Source organism: Gymnoscopelus braueri (assembly GCF_963280865.1).
Source record: "Gymnoscopelus braueri genome assembly, chromosome: 15".
NCBI lineage: Eukaryota > Metazoa > Chordata > Actinopteri > Myctophiformes > Myctophidae > Gymnoscopelus > Gymnoscopelus braueri.
The window spans coordinates 23,995,359-24,020,002 of NC_137620.1; the positions used below are offsets into that span (position 1 = coordinate 23,995,359).

At 44.0% G+C, this 24,644-nt stretch overlaps 1 protein-coding gene across 2 annotated transcripts; it reads right to left on the minus strand.

Annotated features, from left to right (window-relative positions):
* Positions 1 to 1,666: 1,666 nt before the first annotated feature.
* Positions 1,667 to 23,141, minus strand: fxr2 (FMR1 autosomal homolog 2). Of its 2 annotated transcripts, none has more exons than XM_080451690.1 (17): positions 22,371 to 23,141; positions 18,709 to 18,761; positions 17,599 to 17,692; positions 16,889 to 16,960; positions 15,479 to 15,627; positions 14,776 to 14,869; positions 13,843 to 13,959; positions 12,628 to 12,798; positions 11,841 to 11,919; positions 11,339 to 11,495; positions 10,583 to 10,670; positions 9,187 to 9,412; positions 8,858 to 9,037; positions 6,865 to 7,065; positions 6,058 to 6,156; positions 4,154 to 4,242; positions 1,667 to 3,670 (listed from the first exon to the last, which is right to left on the minus strand). In XM_080451690.1, exons 1-17 carry the CDS (start codon positions 22,419 to 22,421, stop codon positions 3,560 to 3,562), a joined length of 2,031 nt encoding a protein of 676 aa, XP_080307816.1. In that variant the 5' UTR covers positions 22,422 to 23,141; the 3' UTR covers positions 1,667 to 3,559. The 2 variants fall into 2 exon arrangements, with proteins under 2 accessions (XP_080307816.1, XP_080307815.1); XM_080451689.1 differs by having other exon boundaries at positions 10,583 to 10,669; positions 11,332 to 11,495.
* Positions 23,142 to 24,644: the final 1,503 nt, after the last annotated feature.

Sequence of the window (24,644 nt, forward strand, 5' to 3'; positions counted from 1 at the left end):
TATCAACATTGCGATAAATTAGCATTGAAACGGTTTTAAATATTCAGAATCAATATGTATTGAAATATGTACTTGTGACAACACTAAAATTGATTGCAGCTCACACTAGAAGTGAGCATACACAATACTCTTTGCACAACTGTAGTCCCAGGTTTTCAGATGTTGGCATACTCATTTCCCCATAGCTCCATTTGATTGGCTTTGCAGCAGATTTGAACTGGATATATATGTGAAGATGTCTTGTATTTCCAGTTCAAATCTGCTGCTGAGTCAATCAAACAAAGCAATGGGGAAATGAACAGTAACAGGAAATGAGTATGCCACTGAAACATGGGACTACAGAGACAATACTTGTATAACATATGGATTAAGTGGTTAATCATGCTGATCACAAGTTTGATTTGTTGGAAAAAAGTCGCTTCTCGATTATTAAAAAGTAATCTACAGAAAAGTAATCTATAGAATAATCGATAGTTGCTTCTCTAATTAAGTGTGGCTATTATTTTCTCTCATTAGAAGTTATTTTGTTTAATCACTCACATGCATAGCATGCTGCGGTTGACAAACATTGGCCCTCATCTCTATGTCAACAAGCCTAGGCACTCTTTTGTTTAGAAATTCCCAAGAGCAACAAACTTAATAGAGAAAAATGTATACCAAACAATGAAAAGTCCTTTATTGCCATCAGAACATGAGTGAGAAAACCAGAGACAAATTCTGACAGAGTGAGGAGTTGACTGTACAACTAGCGTCCACACACAGACACTCAGCAGCCACACAAGCAGCCTTTCAACAGGACATGAGGGTTGGGGCAGATACATTGGGCAATACAGTACACACATATGCCTAATTTATGCTCCATTGCATGACAGCGGCGCATGCCAAAAATAGCAGACCCACAAGCTCACATCATGAAACGTGTTGTGAGCTTTTCTACTATGTTCAGCACGTGGCGCTGTTGTGCACCAGAGTATGAATCAGGCTATACACAGTGAGGTATAAAGGTTAACAAACTGGTACGAGATAGGGCTCCATCTCTCTCTCTCTCTTTCGCTCTCACACACACACACACACACACACACACACACACACACACACGCAACTGAACCAAAGGTACAAATAGCCAAATGTTTTCATACTCTTGACTAAAAAAAACAAAAACACGACATACAGGTGAGCAGAACCGGGTAACAGCATGTGGGTCATCTCGCTTCAAACACGCTCCCATTCATCAGTCTCTCAAAAAAACCTTTGGTCATGTGGACACGCTTGTCATGCACCATGTCGCCCCCTACAGTTTAACACTTGTATGTCACCTACACTGACGAGGAAAAGGATGGACCATTTCCACTGGTTAACCACCCTCCCCCTGAAAAAAGAAAAACAATACATCTGGGCTATGAGTGGGGTAATGTGTGTCAAGTCACAAATAAATGTTTCTCTCTTTAAAAAAGGAAAGAGCTCCTACGTCAGACATTCAATGTGTACATTAGCAGCAATTCTAGTGAATGAAACAATGGCTTTGTCAGTCAGATTAATTAACACCCTTCCTCATGCACAGGGCAGGCACCACCTATTTACTCATGAACTAATACCATGCAGGTTAGAAAAATAGACTGCAAACTCACAAGACAGAGATCAGAAAAGTTCATTTCCAGAGGAGAGGTTGATTTCACTTCCATTTTTTATTTAATATTTTCTATCATGTGGAAATATAACAAAAAAAAGTTGAGAGCGGTAACCAAGACAACAGTAAATACATGAGCCGAGAGCCACTGAGGTTCCATGAGTCCCTCTCCTACCGCCCTCCTGTTTGTCAGCCTAACCTTCCAGGTACAGGACAAACCACGTCGCTTCACGTTAAACCCCGGCTGCGGCCATCTTGCTTTGCGGTGTGCAGGCGACCACCTCGTGTGACTGACTCGCAAATGTGTTCCGTTAGCGTTTTCCGTTTTGTGTTGTGCGCGCTCACCCCTCGTTGTGTGCGAGTGTGTGGGTCAGTGTGCGTGTGTTTACGGCTCTCGTCTCGTCTGAAAACTGTGCCGATCCCACGTTCTGCGCACGCCCCCACCTCCCCGTCTTCGCGTGTGCCGGCAGCCGTGTGCTGTGGCAGTTTATACGACACTGGAAGGTAGTGCACACTGTCCCCTGTCCCCTTACTCCTTGCTTGGAGATAGAGGAGCGGTATAGATCTCCTCGTCTTGTCCAAATCCATATTTTTGAGTGCACAAATCTGTCTGTTTTTGCAGTCTGTCTTGCACGGGCACTGCCCAGGACCCTCTAGTGAAGTGAGACGAGGTGGCCTAACGGCAGAGCACCTCTCAAGCTCGACTGACCAACAGAGAGGCCCTCGCCTTGTGATCTGCCTGGAACTACTTCTGACACTTAGTGACTTCTCCCTCCCAGCTTAGCTCTGTGGTCGGCTGGTCGCCAGACATCTCAACTCTGCACATCCAATCACGCACTCACGCACGCACGCACACACAAACAAACGCACACGCATTCCCCACGCACACGCTGACCCCCCAACGCTGTCCACCTCTACTCTTACTGAGGACAAGCGCCTTGAATTTCGTGTTTGGCACCAGGCAAATTTTCCTCCATCTTCTCGCCGGTCACTCACTCCGATCCTGTATCCTCTCTACCACAGTTGCCGCGCAAGCGGTCATTTTACTCCTAACTCCATCCCCTCCCCCATACAAGTGTCTTTTCTCCTCATTTGAAAAAAAGAAAAATAAAAGAACAGGAAAAAAAAACCTCTCCCTTTTCTTCTCTTCCTCGTGAGAACCAAAAACAACTCAATGTAAAACTCAAGTTTTTTTTTTCTTTTTAATTCAAGGCACAATGTCTATCAATAACCCAATCTCTTGACTATACGTCCTTTCCATCTGTCTCGTCTCGACTGTCGGTCTGTCTCCACCCTCCCGAGGTTCGGGGTATGACTATGAACGACGTGTCACAGAAGCTATTGGACCGCCCCGCCTGTATGCCGCCCTCCCTACGTCGCCTAGTACCGTCGTCTCTCCTCTCCCCCTTTAACACGTTTAACACCGCTAAGAGACGCTTCGGTTTCGGCCGAGAGCGAGAGAGAGCAAGCGAGCGACCGCAAAGTCCAAAACCAGTGATAAACAACGGAAAACAAACAAACAATAAACAAAACAAGAAACAAAAAAAGGGAACAAAAGAACAAAAATAAAGACAACCGTTTCAAAAACAACAAAAACACAAAAGAGTCTCGTCCTGTTTCTTGTGTTTCAGTATTTCTTTAAAAATCAAGTCATATCCACCAGCTCTTTTTTGGCAAGCTAGTTGTTTTTATCTTCTTCTTTTAAATAAGCACTAAGTACTGATAGATAGGATAGCATACACCATTACGTGTGTTTTTAAGTAGATGCGTTTGTCGTTTTTTTGTAGTTTTTCTCTCTCGTATGAATTCAGGTATTTTGTCAGGTAATTTTTCACTCATCTGTTTATGGTTTTAAGTTAATGCAAGCAGGGACAGAGTTTGCCATGAAGTCTTGCTCTAGACGTGGGTGTGAGACGGGCGGGTGCCGCTCCTTTACGAGACCCCGTTGACCAGGGTCAAGGTCTCGCTGGCCGAGGCCATGCCATTACTGGGGGAGCGCTTGGAGGGCGTGCGGTCGTCCATCTTGCTGCTGCTCCCGTTCTCCTGGGGGGGGGGGACGAGGAGAGGACAAAGCTCGTTATCGCTGGCCTACTTACGTTTCATATCAGAAAATGTCACCGTTATGCAAATAGTGCAAACAGTTATTTTCTAATTCTCAAACACAGAAGTAGTGATTGCACAGACATGATTCAAACCACTTTAACCCTGTAACATAGTTGACGGGCGTCCCCAGGGGCTCTATACTTGGTCCGCTCCTTTTCCCCCCCTCTACATCAAATCTCTACGCCGAAAACAGCCGACCTACAAGCTGTCAATGCATCGCGACTCATTGTGAGTTTGTACATCACCTATTTTCGCACAATGTTTGACCAAGAATCGGGACGCTAGGGTTCATATGGTTCATTAACATCTTAATATTCAAGAATGCAGTATTGCACCAGGATAAAAACCCAACTATATAGTATACAGTATATACTACTGATCAAGGGTGGCGTGTATACAGTACATGTGTGTATCCATGCATACCTTGGGCTCAGGGCCTGCGTGGTTCTCCTTCTGGGGAAGGTTCTGTCTGCTCTGTGACTCAGGGCGGGAGATGTAGTCTGCCACAGTCACTGAAAACACACACCATTGAAAAATATTAGCCAAGCATTGGAGAGAGAGATTTGAAATCTACAGTGGTATTAAAAAAAATATACCCTTTTGACTTTAGCTGTACCATGGAATGAATTCAGAATGTATTTATATGAGGCTTTGTCAAAGACCACAACAAAACCTGCCATCAAATGCACCTCCTACATTAACACATTGGGTGCCAAAACCGTATATATACGGTTTTGCGCATACTAACGTTGAGTGCCAAAACCGTATATATACGGTTTTTGAAAAAAAAAAAAAAAATACTACTTTTTTTTTTTTTTTTTTTCTTCTCCTTCACAGCAACAGGAAATATCACTCCTACAAGATTTAGACTCCAATCCACCTCCTGGTTAACTTATGACTTCAAAAACCTGTATCTCGGCTCCTGTGCACTTTTTTTTTTTACAATGTTAATTTAACTATTTTCAACTGGCTGCAACTATGGAATGGATTTCCGAATGTTTTAAATTTTTCCCCCCCGATTGTACGAGACCTGTATGTGTGTAATGAGGGGATCACCGTGAGGACGGTGATCACTGAAAATATTTTGTGACTACTTGAAAAAGGTTCAAAATGTTTAAAAAGTCCTGGCACTCAAAGTATAATATTTTAATAAACCTCTGGCACCCAATGTGTTAAATATATTTTCATTGCTGTGTTTTGGAAGTAGCAGCCTAGATACAAACTCACAAAGAATCCATTCCATTTGTGCAGAAAGGCACTTTGAAACAATTTAGATGTGTACTGTGCCCTGTATTTGTTGTCACTGTACATCTGCACAGACGTAAAATCTGTCCTCTGCATCATCCCATCCTAACTATTGCAGCAGTGCACTTAAACTTGAACAGGAGAGCACTTGAAGTGGAACTGAAACAGCCATATGCTAATTGATAGCACAAATGATTGTATTGAAACCACCATTATGCCAATTGATATTGCATTAAAATCATTGTATTGAATGAATGTCTTAATTTCTTTACTAATAATAATAAAAGATCATTCTGAAAACAGGATTTAGAATGTTTACAGAATCGGCCACATGTCTAAATGGGTTATCAAGCATTAAATCTGGATAAATTGAATAATTGCAATAATACAGCTTTATCACACATGGGCCTCAAAATTCCTAATACATCTCCCAACTGCTGTGCTTAATTAAGTGTTTCCCGGTTCCTGCTTGTATATCCAATTCAAAACACTGGTGATGATCAACAAGGCACACGGTCATGGCACTCATTTAAAAAGGAGTTTGTGCCAGGGACTCCCATAACAGACGTTGTTGTGATTTTCTCACAATTTTACAACTGTCTATAATGTAGATGGGGAGATAACAGTGGAGAGAGTGAAACCTCCTTTGATCAATCATTCTTATATATTTTTCTCATTGGGCCAACTTCTAGCTGGTGAAATTCGAGTGAAATTGAACCGTTTCTCATTCTGAAGGGGACCCTCTAGAATCCCCCAGACAGCACGTTCAGAACCACTCCAAGACAGCACTTTCAGAACCACTGGACTATCGTTTCTGTCGGGTGGAAACCTCATATGACCAAAACTACAGTTACTTTTCAGGATTACATTTTTAAAGTATAAAAAATAGCAGATCGACAAGCTCAAGTTTCTAGCTTGTAGATCGGCTATTTTTTATACTTTTGTGTGACGCTGTAGTATGATCGAGTAGGGCATCAATTTACGAAAAAAACAAAAAGTTTAAATATGGAGATAAGGCTTCTGCCCGACAGCAACGCTATGACAGTTCACTGTGACTGCAAAGACCTAAAAATGGTGCTCACCAGGCTGTCTGTCGCGGCTGGCCGATCCTCCCTCTGGCCGGGTGCCTCGGTTACGGCGACGACGGCTTCTGTTGCGGCGCTGAGGCCTGCCCTCTTCATCTGACATGTAAAAAACACAGACAGTGAGTGAGTGAGTGCATCAGGTGGGTTGGTCCCACCTCAGCTTCACAAATACCTCACATGGGATCTCACTAATGGCATCACATGGTCCAAATACAACCTATAAATACCAAGATGGATGCACAGTTGACATAATATATGGATATGTCACCAGCTACCACATCAAAGTGAGTTGCTTTTTTGACGTTTATGTATAGGATGTTAACTCATTCAGTGCGTTTTAACATAAGCCCCGAGTGCCACAGGACGTCTAAGACGTCCAAAATAAATAAATAATGATACTGGTAATAAAAATAAAAAAAATGTTCAGAACCCAAGATATCATGATTTGAAAATATTCTGCTCCATTCACTCTTTGTTTAACTTCTTACTGAAAAAGGCTGTATCTCGGCTCCTAAGCACTTTTTTTTTACAATGAATTTTGGCTGTGGCACTCAGAGCCAAACTACCATAAATAAGCCGGGCACTGAATGAGTTAACAGCGCAATATAGATTTTGTCCAGTGTCTGAAAAAATAATTTAGAATAAATATATTGAATTCTACGTTTGGCCAATAAAACATCATCCTTGTAACTCAACTGCAACTGGTGTATCTTTGAACAACAAGCGACAGGATAAACATCGTTATGCATCATTCACAACAGCAGCTTAGGCTAAGAGACAAAATGGCCGCGTGGCTCTGCCCACCTAATCCATTCTCGCTGGGGGCGGCCTGGCCGTCCGACTCGCCGGCGGCGTCCATGACGCTGGGCTCCTGGTCGTTGCGGCGGCGGCGGGAGCGTCTCCGGCGGTCTCCTCCGGCTCCGCCCTCGCTGGTGTCGGCATCCGCCGACAGCTCACCCTCGCCCTCCAGCAGGGAGTAGGGGTTGCTGTCTGGGTCTCTCAGCACTGCAGAGGCGATGGAGAGACCAGAACATTAAGACTGAGGCAGTGTAGTGACAAAGACATTTACATAGCTGTCACTGTCAGGGGGAAACCCTGGAATATGTCCAAAACCCACATCGTTTTGTCAATGGTTCAATATTTATAAAAATCCACAGACAAACTTAATCACTTTCAACCCAACGTCCCTATTTTGGGCGAGTCATTATCGTTGAAAACGTAAAACAAATGCTATGTTTTCCACAAAACGGGGGAAAAAGCAGTTCTACATGCTCACTATGTGTCATATCTCAACGCATCGTGACACTGTTGTATGACACTGTCAAACTATATATAATAATATTGGGGCATCAATTTATGGGGGAAAATAAATGCATATAAATACATATATCTATCTATCTAAATTCATGGGGGAAAAAATCAACATGGAGATAAAAGGTTTCTGCCGACGCTTTCGAGGTGTTGCAGGTTTACTTCTGTACCCAAGTAGCTTGAACAGTTTATGGATTTCTGCTTAGAGAGCTTTCAAAATGGAGACGGACGACATAATCGCAGGCAAGTAATCCTTGTGATACGCGATCACTGAAACCTTATTGCAGCATGGTACTGTAAAGTTATAATAACAACTGCTCCTATAGTTCCGTCACACTAATACATAGTCTCTCTCACAAATGGCAGATTGGCCTGCTGCCTGCTACAAAGCAAGTTATTTTTGTCTCAATAAGAAATTCCTCAAACTATAAACTCCCTACTCCTTCAGAGTTCAAAGCACTGGAAGTAAATTCTTCAGAGTTTAGGGCTCTAAAGTCAGAACTACAAGTGAAAGAGTCAAAAAGAGATATGGCGTAGCCTTTGATGTTAACATGCCTTGGTAACTGGCATGGCAATCATTGTCCCCAGGATGGCAGAGCAAATGCTGTCTGGCTGCTTATTTACCAGGAGGCGGCTTAACAGTCATTTTGCCAGCTAGGGCACAATTTGGGAGGGATGCATGAATAAAATGAGAAAATATATTAAATATGCATACTACAAAAACCAAATTCCAATATTATTACTACTCACTCCAATTTTTATGAAGCAGCCAAACTGTAATAGTGTTAGACTGATTTATGACTTCACCATTATTAGGTCAGTAGGTATAAATCTGGTGCTGAATTATTTATCTCACTGCTGTATCATCCAGATACAAAGCAAACCACATGAACCATAGCATACCTATACTGGGCATGTCATAATAGGGAAACAGGCCAAACCTTCAGCAAAAAGATTTGGAGCGGGCCAAGGATAGACCCCTGGCTGACCCCGGACAACAAAGTATATAGGGTTTAACTGGTTAAAAATCTACAAAATATTCCTAAAATAAAATGGTAGAAGTGTTGTCACTGAATATTCTCACAAGGTGTTACACCTCACTCAAACCCGATTTGATACAACTTTGACAATTTAAGGATAACAGTTAGCAGATTGTGACACAAGAGAACATACACAGCAAATTCCTCAGTGTTACTTTAACTCTTTAGGGCCGTCCACACCAAGCACTACAACTATGACTGTAAATATATTGTTCACCATTGTTGTTGTTATAGTTGTAGTGTGGACTCACACCACAACCATCCATTTGACTTTTTAAAACTATATTTTTATAGTTATAGTAATAGTGCTTGGTGTGGACAGCCCATTAGTGTTGACTCTATTTTAATGTTTAAGTGTTCAATGTATACTCTAAGAGTTCAAACTAATTTAGTAAAATGTTGGGATGATAGTCGCTGAGGGAATATGACGCTGGCTTTTTGCCCACCTGAACTGATGGAGTTGGTGGGTCTGGACGCAGGTCCACCGCGGCCTCTGCCTGTGTTGGAACCACGACCCCGTCCCCCTCTTCGGGCGCCCCTCTCGTCTCCGCCCACTCCGCGGGGCCGCTGGTCTCGTTCGATGGCCTCCTCGGACTCGGAGGCGTTGGACTGCTCGGAGTTTGTGCCTGGAGGAGGAACAGTGTGAGGGGAAGGGGCTTTTTGTGAACAACACGTCGTGTTTTGTGTGTCGTGAGAGACAAGGAATTAACCACTGCTACCTGTAAAGTTCACGTGGATAATGAACAGAGATGCATCATGGGCTCCCATGTCTCACCATATCCGGAGCCATACTGGCTGTTGGAGGCTCTGCGTCCACGGCCCCGGCCGCCGTACGTGCGCGAAGTGTGGAGCGAGTTGTTGCTGCTGTCGTCTGTCATGTAGCCCTTCTCCCGGTCACCGGTGGGGCCCCCGGTCCGGCTGGCCGGGGCGCGGTAACCGACGCCGATCTGACGGAGCTGCTCGTCAATCTGCAGGCGCTCCATTCGTAGCTGCTCCACCTCCTACGGACAAAGACAATGTCAGGGATTGGGCCACGCCATCTATAGAACATTGTTTGTTGTATGTATGCATGTATGTATGTATGCATCAATGTCTGACAAATTGATGGGAAAATGACTGAGTTTACAGGGGACACAGCCAGCAGTCGTTGGCACGTGAGTTTGTCATGTTAGATTAGATCACAGTTATATTCAAAAAAGGGCAAAATTATCATTCAGGAATGCCATGAGCTCATCTTTTTCAGCCGAGTTACATGGGCCGACAGGAAGGAAGGGTGTCGGTGGAGGGACCAGGTCAACACCGGCGTCTAAAGGCTGGGCTAAAGTGCACTGGCAGCAGTTCCTGTGGTGATGGGGGCGGGTCGCCTCAAACTTTGACAGCTGCCTCCACCAACGACAGCTGCATCTTGCGGGAGGTGGCAAAAGGGGGCGTGAAGGAGGAGCGGGGGACGAGGGTCTGGTCTTATTTTTAGGATGCTGAGAGTCCAGATAGCTGGTAATCTAAACTCCTGCTGCCCCCTCCTTACTATTTAAAATAGTCCACGGGGTGAGGGCAAAATGAAGCGCCCTCAGCAGGTTTTTTTTTACATGTGGCGTTGGGTGGAAAGAGGGAGGGAGAGAAACGGGTGACCAGTTTGGATTGTCCAGGCACATACACCTGCCTTAACTCTCCAAAATCCTGCCTCCTAGGAGCTTGGTCCCCACCCTATGACCCCAAAACTACCTTCCTTGAAAAAGTGTGACTAGAGCCTGGCCGATATAACGGTTTGGCCAATATAACAGCAATGATTTGACCTTTTTGTCGGTATCAGCAATTATGCAGCCGGTGTGTCCTTTCTTTTTTTCTAATCCATTTTTCAAATTGATTAGAAATATTTTTTTCTCCTGATAAAATATCAATCAAAACATCGCTTATCTAGGACTATCCCAAACCGGGTTTGGCCTCAAACATCGTTCAGGCTCTAAGTGTAACTATCCCAAGTGCCAACTACCAGTAATGATTGACGAGAAGAATGATTCAGAGAACTTCAGACTCAAAATAGCTTGAACTGAGGGCAGAAGATAGAAATGATGTTTGACCACAGTAACTGAGATGTGCATTTGAGTGGCAGGACAAGAGGCCAGGTTGGCGCTGCCCTCTAGTGGTGCAAGGGAGACGGAGGACAGACTCACCTGCAGATAGGCCACGTGGTACTCCAACAGAGCCTGGGCATTGCTGATGTTCTCTTTAGTTCCTACAAACACAAATGGGACCATGCCCTGGTGGTGGAAGAGAGAGGGAGATGCAGAGTTAGTCTATGTTGAGGTAAATGGATTAAGGTCCTTGCACAACGCGAGCGTGTCGAGTCAGCAAACATTTCACATCAAACTATTAATTTGGTGATGCCTCATTATTACAGGTTGATGCTTTTATTTGCGGTGATAAAAATAATTGTGTTGCTTTATCGCCATATAATATTCGCCTTCTGTGTGTGTATGTACTCCTGACACAAACAGCAGTTAAAATGAATGCGAATGAATGGCACAAAATAAACACTCTCTGTGTGCAAGGACCTTTTTAGTCAGAAATACTTTTTGAGGACAGTCCAAGGCACAGGTTTAGAGGTATCACAGATTTGGAAAAACAAACAGGTTCCACTTACTCAAAGGGAACATTGTAAGTGATATATTTATGACATTATGTTTTGTAGAATAAAATCAAAGGATGCACCATCAATCAACAGAAACTCAGAGCCAAACATAATTGACACACATTTATGTAATGGCAATGGAAACACTGGGTGATTTTAGGCAGAAAGACAAGGCAGCAGAAAGGTGGAAAACAACACATTGGACATTAACTCCCAGGAAAGTAGAATAAGGAGGGTTGCTTTTTTGTTTTTGTTTAGGTTGGAAGACCAGGCGAGCGAGCGGTCATTCACCTCTTTGTCTTTGCTGCTGGAAATGTCGTCTCTGTCAGCCCCCTGCCTGCCTACCTCCTCCCTAGGAAGCTTTTTGTCGTTGTCCCCCTCAATTCGAACGCGAACCACTCCAGACTTGTCCACAATCTCCTGAATGACTTTACCGTTCTTGCCGATGACTTTGCCTGTGCGTGAAATAGAGAGAAAGCAAACAGACGAGGGACATTGAGAAAAGAAAAAGAAAGGAATCGTTAGGGGTCGGGTGTGGGGGCATATAAAGTAATACAACTTACACAAAAAAAAAGAGACAATATATAGCATTGTTGGTAAATGTCTGATTTATACCTAGTTTCACACAGGTATTGCACACCAAAAGATGTTTGGTGCACAAAACCCTCACGCAAAACAAGGTATAACTCAGGCTTAACTGTTCAGCGACCTTCAGTGATACAGATCAGCTATACAGGTCTCTCTGATGTTGCAGTTGGTGAAATGAGCTCCCTCAGGCGTATTCGATATTGTCCACTCACCTACGAGGTTCCTGGGTACCTGGAAGTAGTCTTCTTTGAACTCAAGGTACACTCGAGCCTGCCTCACTGCCTCTGGGGTCTGTGTGGCAGCAGAAAACATGAGCACTGAGCATTATTGCTGGCCAAACGACATATAGCAAGACATCGACTGACTCACCATTATGTACACTAGCACACAAACTTGTTTTATAAATGCACATGGCTTTAAAAGCACCCCTCGCCCATTCACAAATAAATGTTTTTGACGATCTCGTGATCCACACAGGAACGGTATGGCTTCAATGTGGATCTTGGACTAAATGTGGCCTGTCTGTGACATAAGTCATCTATGACATATCTATGACTACAAATTTGGGCACGGTTTCAGCCTGATCAGAACCTCCATTATAATATTCAAGTTAAATATATAAAGCATATGTGAGAAAATCTGTGGAGGTACGCGCATAAAGGTTTTGCCGCTGAACAGTCCAGCGGTTCGCGACATTAGCTCCGGACACATCCACCCACACACACACACACACACACACACCCTCTCATAGATGGCTAGCCTCTTGCAGAGCCATCCCATAATATCTTTAATATGGGTCCACTAGGAGCACCATTTTGTTTCAGAAACCCGAGAATGAAATGTGCTTAGGAAATAAGAATCCATAGTTGTAGAGTCGTGTTTCAGCTCAAGTTGTGTTTTGGTGTTTTCAGCACTCTCTGAGGGCATATTTGCACACAGGGTGACATACATGCATAAACTCTCGCACAGCTCGACTAATGATGTTTTGACTCGACAGACCTCTCCGTAGATCCTGAAGGTGCAGCTCTCCTCTTCCAGTTCAATGGCGGTTACGCCCAGCACCTTTCTGGCCTGCTGGATGTTAGCTCCGTGAGAGCCGATGGCGAGGCCCATCAGGTCCTCCCTCACCTTCACCTCCTCCTGGTACGCCGATGCCAGCTGCTTACTGGTCTGAGGAGAGGACAGAGAGGAAGGAGGTTATTTTGTGTTGAGAATTTGTGTGTGAGCCCAGTTGCACGTAAGAGGAGGATGAAACCATAGGCTAATTTTTTTTTAATCTTTTGTTTTCCAGTTCCAGTAAACAACCCATTAAAACCGGGAAATCATCCGTGATTTTAGCGTTGGCTATTCAAAAATAGTTTTTAACATTTTTGAAAAATCGTGAAATTGTCAGAACATTTGAAGTATCGGACTCGGGTCTTAAAGGGTCAAAAACTACAGCATGGTAAAAGCGTGGTAGTCTGCATAATACAGACCTTGTAGTGCACTGTGATGTAAGCAACACAACTGCATCTAATCAAATTAATAACGGGGTATTACATTTAGGTGCGTGTTTTAATGTGCATTGACGTTACTGTTGACTACTATAAAATGCATCCACATCGTCTCACTCATGGCTCTGGGCACACATATCTGACACAACCATTATTCGTTTTATTAGTGGCAGAGGCGTTGCCAATTAGCCAGTTATGTTTTTAATCTGCAGTTGTTTTTGACCTGAAATGTAAACTTCAAAATCAACTTACGGTTTCACGCACCTTTAACCACTTTCAACCTGATGTCCCTATTTTGGATATATGATTATAGGCAAAACCTTTGCCACACGTCTGATTTAAGTAAATAGCAAGACTTTTAATAGAGCCAGTAGTATGTTGAATTTTGTTAAGGACATTTAGAAAAAAATATTAAGACGTATCAAATGTCATTTGATGAGACTGATCCATAATAACAACACTTTTAAGTCATATAATCCAGCAGTAGATAAGACATCCACATGATTACATACTCTTACTGCTGTTACTGCTGTGACACCTGAATTTCCCCCTGGGGATCAATAAAGGTTTATTTTATCTTCTTCTAAACAGCACTTATACATTTATACTATCAACTGATTGAGACTGTGTGAATGCAGGTGCTGGTAATCACAGATGCAAGGTGAGCTTTCTCCCCCTCATGTTTTGACAGTGGGCGCGTGTTTAGACAGGATGCATCTACCTCCAGATGTTTGGTGGCCTCTTCGTTGCGGGACATGAGCATGAGCTTGGTACGGATGCTGCGGAAATGCATGTCACTCAGGAGCGCAGCGCGCTTTACTGTGGTTTCGTTCGTAGACTGTATGGATGAGAAGGGGACAGGAGAGAGGCCGATATAAGAGACAATTCCAAATTACTCCAGTGGTCTTGGAGCATTAAAAAAAAAACAATGTTTGAACATGAAACAAGAACAAAGACTCTACTACATTATGTCATCAATAAACATTCAAGAGCTGCTCCACTGACAGAATAACCTTGTGGACTCAAGTCTCTCAGACAGCCACTTAAAATGGCATTCCTTCCGTAATAAAAAGTTGAGAAACACATTCTGTGAGTGTGTGTTAATGGGGAAGGGTTAAGTGCAGCGTTGTATATCGTTATCGTTGCTGTCGGGCGTTAACCTTGCATGTCAAAACCGTTACTTTTCAGGAAATGGAAAAAAAGTATTCCAATGTATCCAATGTACTTAGTTATTCACAAGCTCTTGTTGGTTACACAAAAATATTTGTAAAACCCACAGACAACCTGGCGTCCCTATTTTGGGCTCGTCATTATAGGCAAAAAAGTCCAAAACATTTTAAATATTTGTTTGAATATAGCAGATCTACAACCTCTGAGGTCTTGTAGATCTGATATTTTTGCTAAAAAAAATTTCATGGCATTGTCATACAACATAGGAACGAAGTATAAAATGGAGCATTCATTTATGACAAAACATAAAAAGATTAAACATGGACATACAAGGTTTCTGCTCGACAGCAACAAAAACATATATCCATGATTATGGCCACTGTTCATTCTTTTGTTGACAATGAAGCCAAAAAGTGGTGTTTGATGACATCACAGACTAGAGTTGTTGTCCTTTAGACACTTGCTTTGGGAAAACGGTACTAACCAGCACAATGAGTTCGTGTGACTGGGCACTGTAGAAGATGCAGTTGGCTCCGATGGCTTTTCTGAAGTCTTTGTGAATGTTGTCGTTTGCACAGCTGTTGATGACAAAATAATCCACAGGAGAGTGTCTTGTTATTCATGCGACAGCTTTTGGGTCATCACAACATCACCACCGCACGATGTGACCCATAACAGAGCTGAACGCCACCGGCTACCACATTCAGCCATTGGGAAGTATTAGTAACAGTCCAGTAAAAACCCATCAGTACTGACTTGAAGCCTCGTCTCACGTAGTAAAGACATATCAGAGATCTCCACCCCACAAATAAGTCTGATCACATCTAAATTTAATCTAGGGGCTTAGACTGGGTGGAAACAATTCAGAGATTTAAAATACAAAAACATTACAGAACCAGTGCAAAGCCTTTAGGGCGGTCCTTAATTCTTTTCAAAGCAGTGAAAGTAGGTGTATTGTTAGCGGACGTTTTCTCCACTGTTCTAGCCCATACATTATAGACGTCACCAGACATCGTTTTTTTTTGGCGGAGCTCACAACATGTCACGTTGCGACGCATTGTGAGCTTGTAGATCTGCCATTTGCGGCAAAGAAATTTGGTGTCGAGGGAGAGAGACCCTGAGACCCCTGGGGGACACAGGTCAACAAAGGCTGACTTTGAATATGTGAGAGAGCAGAGGGGACTTACATGTCCCTCAGGTCTTCTGGGATAGCGATGGGGACCTTGTGGAAGGAGTTCCGGGTGGAAGGGCTGTTGGGGTTGAGTGGCCGGATGCGCTCCGCCGTGACGATCTCGTTGTATGTGGCGTCGCACGCGGCATATTCGATAACGTAGAACTGAAAAAAGATTATATAGTCATCAGGACTTGTGTTCTCAGGGTGATGTGGCGACAAATGACGTGTCAACAGTAAACAGAGATGACTAATGCCTACTTTATACTTTGTTGTACAACAGCGTTGAATGTAAAAAATAGCAGATCTGCTATTTTCGGCTCACAACACCGCCATACTACAAAGTATAAATCAGGCTTAAATGGCAGGTCTGCTTGACAGTTTACAACCTTGATGTGAAAAATTGACTAAAGGGCTGGTATTAATTTGCGATAGCGATATAACCTGCTGCCTCTGATGTCTTGCCAAGAAAACACCTACACTGCTATATCGCATTAAAGATTCATCAGGTGTCCTGTCCAAAGTTGCTCAAAAATGACATTTCATTCTAAGAATTCAATCCACTATTCATTTGATTAATGAAGCAATACTCCTTCAAGAAGAGAGAGAGGGGGAGAGAGAGAACGGATGGAGGAAAATGAGAGAAAAAAGAATACTGAAAAGAGAGGGAAGATGGAGGAAAACATGTTGACAAAGAGAAAGGGGGGCCGTGTGAGAGGAGGGAGAGCGAGTCAAGACGATGCACTCTGTGCTCCAAGAGTAGAATTGGAGCCATCAGTCAACACTAGACATTCCTGCAGGCTGTTATCACACGGCTCTCCAAATAACAGCACCAGCAGTTCCCCTGACACTATAGCACTGTAAGACCGGCTAATGCAGCCCCCCCCCCAACCCACTGACCCACTACTCAACCGGCAGCCCACACTGGGGGCATGGCAGACAGCCCTGCATCAAAATGCAAGCCAAAATGCTCTAGCTGTGTTTGGTAGATTTTGCCCAGTGTTTACAAGCCAGGAGAATATTAAGATATAATTTGAGCCAGGTATGATGGTGGTAGACCAGACTGATGGTGCTGGTCATTTTACAACACAAGACATCTTTCCACAGGTCCGCCTTGAAGCTACACATGGCATACCGTGGTCCTCGGACGTGCAATTCACCAACATTATTCCACGAGTGATCAGGGTTAGGTGATGTACTGCACTGGACTAGCAGTACTTGTGCGCAAACAGGGATAATTACAAAACTAGCATCGACAACTCGTCATTAAAACATTAACATTTAGAATGTTAAAACGCTCTTTATAATACAACTAACCCAACACTGCGGTATCACTTATTCACCATCTCTATACCCATGTTTCTACCTGATGTCCTAGTCAGTAAATAGCCCAATACTAGCCTGTTGCACCCCCAAGCCAACTCACCTCTCCCTTCATCATTCTGACACGGGCCAACCACCAGCCACATGGCTCCTGTTCGTTGGCTCTGGAGTATACCTGCATGGAGAGACAGTCAGGGAAAAGAGTGGTGAGGCTATGTACACCCGGCAAACTGCTCCGGGTGCGGACAAATTATTAGTAGAGCAGAACAGAGAAAACACCTGCTTGAGGTGCCAGGAGAGACCAGCCTGGGATGTAAAAAACAATCTGTTTAATTCACTCATCATCCAAAAGCAATTCTGACAGTTTGTCAACTGTCAACTAAGGCTGGACAAATGTACGACCCTCTTTTCCACCAACAGAGAAAATATCCATATTCATACATATCATCTGCAAGGGTAAAAATAATTCTCTGTTGAGAACTGTGAGCTGGAGTGACAATTAAATAAAGATTGTAACGCCGTTTCCAGAACGTAATCCTGTCTAATTATGTGTCAAAACGAGAGCTGCCGTTAAACCATTGTCAAGCCTTTTAGTTGCTACACTGGCAGAGGTCAGGATTATTAGGCGTGTTGTCTGTATGGCTGGCTGGCGAGTGTATGGTGATGGGAGTCCGGACTCATAACAAAACACTTGACCTGTGTTAATCTTCTGAAATATTAGTCAAATAATCTTAATGCCGAGCGAGAAAGCTTTCAACTTTACAGCCATTGCACATGTAATAACAGAGGTGGGCAGCAATTTGCATTATTTACCTCCACTTCCTCTCCCTCGCCAATGTCCTTGTGGTAGTCTGCTGGGGGCGGGAGCCGCACATCACTGAAAGGCAGCTGTCTCTCTGGTTGCCAGCTTTTAGGGTGTTGGTGGGGAGATGAAAAACAAACATAGAAAGAGTCAGACTACAAACAGAATAAACATTATAACAGCCCTCAAAACTGAACATTACAAACAGTCTTTGCTTTCGGTAATGAGGTGTGCCCAACCGCCTAGGGGTGCGCAGCCGCATCAACGCACACATCGTGAAACGCAAGTCATATAATTAAAATCGGTTCATTGGCTTTGACGGCAGGGTTTTCAGCATTGCTGGACTGTATGGCCACTGTCAGATTCCTTTTACATAAAACACTCGATGAGAACCCAAGAGAATGCTGGAGTGCTTTGGAGTTTGCCGTCTGACCTTCAAAAGCAGTGCAGGCGGGGTATAAATAAGGCTTCTGTGACTGAATGAACATCCATCATCTTCAGAGCCAGGTTGAGGTGATTCATCCGACATCTACATTGATGACTCCATGATGAACTCTCCTCAAGCTGAGACTTTTAAATACACTCGATGACCAAGCATCGCCAACACAGGCCATTTAAAGGGGGGCATCATTCATGCAGTATGTATCTTACAAACTGACTACTTCCACATCTCCATGTGGTCAGGCACGGAGAGGGGGAGGAGGTGGAATACAAGAACCATCCCGAGAATGGCAGGGGCCACTGTCCTGCCCCCCCGCCCTGCATGCATACCTCGGGGGACTATTTTTAGGGACAACCAGGCTGAGCCAAGTAGATAAAGCGGAACAGGGGTTGGTATCATGGTCTATGTGTGTGTGTGTGGGGGGTACACTAGTAGGACAGGAGAGGGGGTAGGGGCAAAATAGGAGGTAAAAACCTGTTAGAGAGTTGTGTCGACAGCTGTGCGACAAGCACAGGTGCTAAAAGAGGGGGATTTTTTTGGCTGGTGAGGACAAGACCAGGCTAACAGAGGAGACATGAGGAATCAATGCAACACACAATAACTAGGGGTTAAGCTGCATATGGTTAGCATACAACAGATTTACTGGGTAGAAAACCAGACTCATTGTTTGAAAACTTACTTGTTTTCAAATACTATTGTGAGCGAGTCTTCGTGCACATCCTTGATATAGCCCTGAAAGAGAAAGGAGAACAATGTTAAGCCCACAAATACAATGACGAATTTAAGCAATACTACGTGACAGCGATGACTATGAGGTACAGGGAAGGAAGTCTCGACATTAATTTACAGCCCGGTTGGACGGCTCCAGTTATCATCAAAACAACAATCGGCTTGCGAGCTGTGCTACACTGACACTTTCATTGCTGCTGAAAAAAACATCTAGGGCAATTTCCAAAGCCAAGATATCACGTCACGGACACTTTTCTCTGGCTGTTAGTGACGAGGAGGGGCTCAGACTCCTCCCGACAGCACAGACAATCTGGAAAATCATCACACACACTCATTTACACGCACACAGAGTAAAATGTATGTTCCTGCTGTGTGGTCGGTGGAAGAGGTCTTGGTAAAATGTGTTACGTGTGAGTGATGTGTACATGAGGCCATGTGCATCGGGCCACAAAGGAAAGTGAGAGCTCACTTGGCCTGGCCTATATCACGAAATGTGTGATACATGTTTCGACAACTTTTACCAAAGAGAGAGTGAGAGATCCCCTAAATTGGTCCCGTGTCACAAATCACGCTGTGCTATAACCTTCCAACAACGCCCACAGCAATGAATGGTGGGGGGTTCTGAAGTAGAGGGAGTGGGGGGCATGCAGAGTGACACTGCCTTATATGGAACCTTGGGAGAGGTTGGGCGGTTGGGTGCAAGTGTGAGGGGGTGAGAATTTTATCTACTTGAAAGGCGGCAGTTTTTTTTCTCCTGGAAAACTGACTAGGGTTTTAGCCAGGTGTGGGGACATTATGTGTGTAAGCTCCATTTGCAAATGTCAGAGCACTAGGATTTCCACATAACAATCCAGTAGAACTCAAAGTTTTATTATCCGAGAACAGCTCCGCTGCCGTTCTAGGAATGGCCATCGGGGGACGTCAAAAGGCAAATTGCCTAAGGGACTGCCAGTCAAGCTGAAGGGTTTCAGTCAGCCAGCAGAAAAGAAGCACAGAGCGCAGGCTCAACAGAAATTACAGGAGCATCCTCCAGCTTCCAGAGCTTGTGTGAGGAGACAGTCGTGTGGGTTACGTCAGGGAAGGTATCGCTTCAACGTAGTACTACCAGCCAGGTCAAAGGGCAGGAAAACCCTCCTTTTGGCATATGAGTGGTGCGGGGGCAGGACAGTTGAGTGGCCACTGACAGACTTGTAATGAAGTCACTAGCTGACGGCCTGTGGCCACATGAGGGTCCATGGGGAGATCAGTAGCACACTTACAAGGGCAGGTTCATGAAGATTCCAAGCAAATAGTGCTCACAATTACTGCAATCCAAAAACCCTCAACTGAATCCTCATCTAGCCTCTCTTAAGTTTGCTGGCTGTATGTGTACTGCTGCCAAAGGGCAGGCTATAAACAGGACTGGGGCGCCATTTTCCTGACAGGTGCATGATCACTCACACAGGTTCATAATGATGACCACGTTGACTCATAAATAAATTTCAATACCCTCCCTGACGGATTCGCTATGATGTAAAAACAACTGAGCTGTGTAAAAAAAGCACCTTTCTGAAATACAACTCCCCCTACACACAACACAGGCAATAGGTTAAACCAAAAACACCACCCAATGAAAAGATCCTTTATAACGTGGCATTTAGAATGCCACTAACAGTCAGGTTCCATATATAAAATGGGAGAGATGAGATAATTTGACCACATGAACCCCGGTGTCCCTATACTGGGGGCGAACATTCAGCGGAAATAGCAAACCTACAAGCTCGTAACGCATCGCATTTTGAGCTTGTAGATCACCTATTTTCGGCTAAGACATTTGGTGTTGAGGGAATACAGTAGAGTACCAAATACAGACCCCTGATAGACACCAGTCATGGTGAAGTAGGTATATAGGGCTGCTTATGTGGTTAAGTAAAAGGGTTAAGTGGAAAGTGGTCATTCATGCTTGAGCCCGACTGTCACACAGTAAAACAGGACGACAGGTGAGGCGGCATGCGGGGAGTAAATATAGGCTCATCTCTAAAGTGCCATGTGCTCGGTGCAGGGCGTCAGTTGACCTAATGCAGGCCCGAGGAGGACAGGAAAGTGACGAATAGCATAGCGTGACGTGCAACCTAAAGGTGTTTTTGGATCAAGGGAGGTGATACTGCAAAAGTTAAGAGGCAGGATAAAAGCAGATTAAGTGTGAGGAGGATGCTGCCCTGACTGGCAATGATTGCAGTTGTCAAGATGCTTCGGCTCACTGTCCCCAGGACACCTGCTCTGTTGTGTCCCGTTTGGTTTCAGATTGAATCTGTTCTACATGCCCAAAAGCCAAACAGTGTCAACAACTTCCAAGAAGCGGTTAGAAGATAAAAAACAACAACAACCCCAGTGCCTTTTAATATAATAAATGAGGAGCATTGCAAGTAAAGAAGAGCCATGTCATCATTACTAGATTGAAAACAAGCACGGAGCACAGCAATGATGACTGCAATACCACGTGACTCAATATGAAACTGGACTACTTTCCCTTGAAGACAATAAAGAACTGAAAGCTAAACACCTACACAAGTGCCCAGTGTATCTTTTCCATAGATTGCACCCCGAAAGACAGTTGATTAGGCTAAACATTTTAGCTAATCTTTTATTAAAACACACTGTAGCATGGTTGCTTTAGATGTAGCATCCTGTCACACTTTGCATGCAAGATCTGCTGGACAACTGTGATTAGCGAGCTAGCTATTGTTATAAAAGCTTACATCCCACACTGGCTAAACAAGCCAGCAAGAACCCTGAATGATGCCTCCCATTCCGAAACTATGAGAATCTGTTTTCCTTTAGAGGGGGTGGTGGATAATCACACTGACGTGCTGAAAACGTTCAAATATAGGCCATGCATTGCATGATGACAAGTGGAGCTAGCTTGAAAGCTATCATGAGCTAGCAGCAACCCACCCCACAATGGCCAAGAAGCCAGCCCATCCTGATTAGTTTGGATCGCCCACCCCTACCACGCTAACATTAGCCAAGCGGACGGGCTGAACCTTTATTTAACTAGTTGGCCTTGGTTGAAACTTTTAGCAGCTCTGCGACCCACTCATCGGGGGGTTTAACTGGTCTTTTTTAGCCCACGGTGTGTTACCCGTGTTGCCAGGTTAGTGGGAGAAATAAGCAACCAGGTCTATGAAAACAAGCCCAAAAGAAGCGATGCACATGAGCACTTCAAACCTATATGCAGTCAGTGGCTATTTAAAAATAGCCGATCTACAAGCTCGCAAACGCGTCTCAGCCTTGTGAGCATGTAGATCTGAAATTTTCTAACAGAAATCCTTGGAGAAAAATGAGAAAATGTGGAATATGTTTTAAACATTTAAAACCCACAAATATTGTATGGGGGGTCCCTGGCATAAAATATTTTCAGATGGGGGTCCACAGACAAAATTAATTAAAGGGGTCCTTGACATGAAAATGTTTGAGAACCACTGGTTTAGACAACATTTAGGAAACAAGCCCAAAATAAGCAACTACACTTTAGAAACAAGCCCTAAAAGACAACAATTTCCAAGCAACTTTACAGAAAAACAAAGCCCAAAGTCGCTTATAATAAGCAGACATGGCAACACTGTGTGTTACCTTGTAGAAGGCCCCGTTGGAGCCGCGAACCTCCACGGCCAGCCCATCCATGGCTGTCGGCAGCTCCCCGCCGCGGCTCAGCGGGTCTGACGCCGGAGCCGCTACGGGTGCGATGGGTTCCGGTGCCAGCTTCACCGGCCCGTCGACCCCGCCGCCGACGCTCTCCGGTCGCTTGTGGATTTCCAGTGTTCCGGGTGGTTGGGGGGAGACAGACAAGAAGAGAGAGGATGGGGGAGAGGGAGGGAGAGAGAGAGAGGGGACGGAGAGGTGAAGGGTTGCTGGAGAAGATGGGGTGTGATGGTGGCGGTGTGGTGATGATGAACCGATAGCGAGGCTACAGACGGCCGGGGCGGCCCGAGCAAAGCCTGCGTTGTCTCCGGGAGGTTTTGCTGGGTCGCGGAACGCTTTCGAGGAGCCTTTCGAGAAGGAGGAGGAGAGGGAGGTGAAGCGAGCTAACGATGCTACGACGGAGGGATAAATAAGAGCCGAGCTACAACACCTTGATGATACAGGAGAGGAGATGCTAACCTAGCTGAGCTAATGGAAGCTGGTTTTGGTAAACAGGCGCAGTCGCTGCTGGATAATAATTGCAACAACAACAAAAAGTCGCCGCTGGGGGGGTCGAACGGTTCTTCTTTTGTCCCGTTATGCTATATTTGCGGCAGAGCGTCCGTCCTCCTCCCGTGCTGGGGAAAAAAACAGAGGCTGTTTGTGGTGCACTATTGCCCCGGCAACTCCTCTTACTCCAGCCGCCCGTCGATCCCCTCAAACGCACGCCGATAGAGTGAATGAGAGAGGTACTGAATGACCTGGGAGACCCCACCCCTCAACGGCACAAGACCAGTGTTGCCAGATTGTGTGAGAGCACTAAGCAGCCTGGTCTAGGAAAAGAAGCCCAAAAGAAGCAATTTGAGCCATAATTATGAGCACTTTAAACCGTATGCGGTATATGCAATATTTTTTGAAAATAGCCAATCTACAAGCTCACAACGCTATTTTCCAAAAATATATAGAAGAAAATGTGAAAAATTAGAATACAAATAAAAATGTTGATTGATGTATGGGGTCCCTCACTGCTGGTTTAAAATGTTTTCAGATGGGGGTCTGCCATCTGCAGACAAATACATATTAATTTGGGGGTCCTTGACATGAAAATGTTTGAGAACCACTGGTTTAAACAACATTACGAAGCAAGTCGAAATAAGCGAGTACATTTTAGAAACAAGCCCCAAAAAAACGCAAACCCGCAACAACAACCAACATTTACAAGCAATTTTACAGAAAAACAAGCCCAAAGTCGCTTAAAATAAGGACATGGCAACACTGCACAAGACCCGCCCAACCCCAAAGGAGGACATTTTATTGGCCTGTAGCTTCGACTAGTCAATTACAGCTTCCATTAATTGGTTTAATAAATAAGGGCCGGCCTATGCGTTTGACCAATGGAACGAGCGTAATCCCGTTTTGACTTAATCTATTGGTTTTATTTGCTGACTATTATGTCCTCTCTCTCAGATTAAAAATGCCTCCCATCATGTCCACATTTTGCGCACTCATTGATGAGTGAGGACCAGTGTGAAAACTACTCTGCATGTCATAACATTATGTCATAGAAATGATTACATAACATCTCATGTATTACTACTAATAAACAAACGCACCAACAAATAATTTTCACAAAGTTGCATGTCACAGTGTTAATTTACACGTAGGCCACTGAATGTATTGATTGTGTGATTAATGACATTCACAGCAGAGTTATTATAGTTTTGATTGTATTTTCATTCGTTTTTATTTTTATTTCATTCTTATTTCTTGTTCTGTCAGTTTAGTTTCTGTTAGTTAATAATTTTCAGAGTGGGTTTGCTCGTTTTGTTAATTGGTTTCATGTTTGTTGCAATTTGTGGGGTATTTGTCAGTCCAGAATTACAATGTAAACAACATTTTGAGAAGGCAATAAATGGGCTCACAGTGATGACATTCTAGTCTCAATAAGCATATGCACCAAACTCCAAAGCCTCCTTATGCTTTTTACTATATGTTGATACATTTGACCAAATTGACAGACTATGACAGGCTATAACTAGTCTAGTTTAGTTAGTTAGTCTAGTTAACTATAATAACCCTGGTTCAGAGGTGCAGGCACAAACTGCAAAAGGGTAAAAAAGAATGCCTGAGTTGCAGTGGCAATGATGTTTGTGTGGTCTTATTTGTTATGTTATGTTATGTCTTTTCAAGAGGCCACTATTCTTTTCTATACATTATGAACAGTAC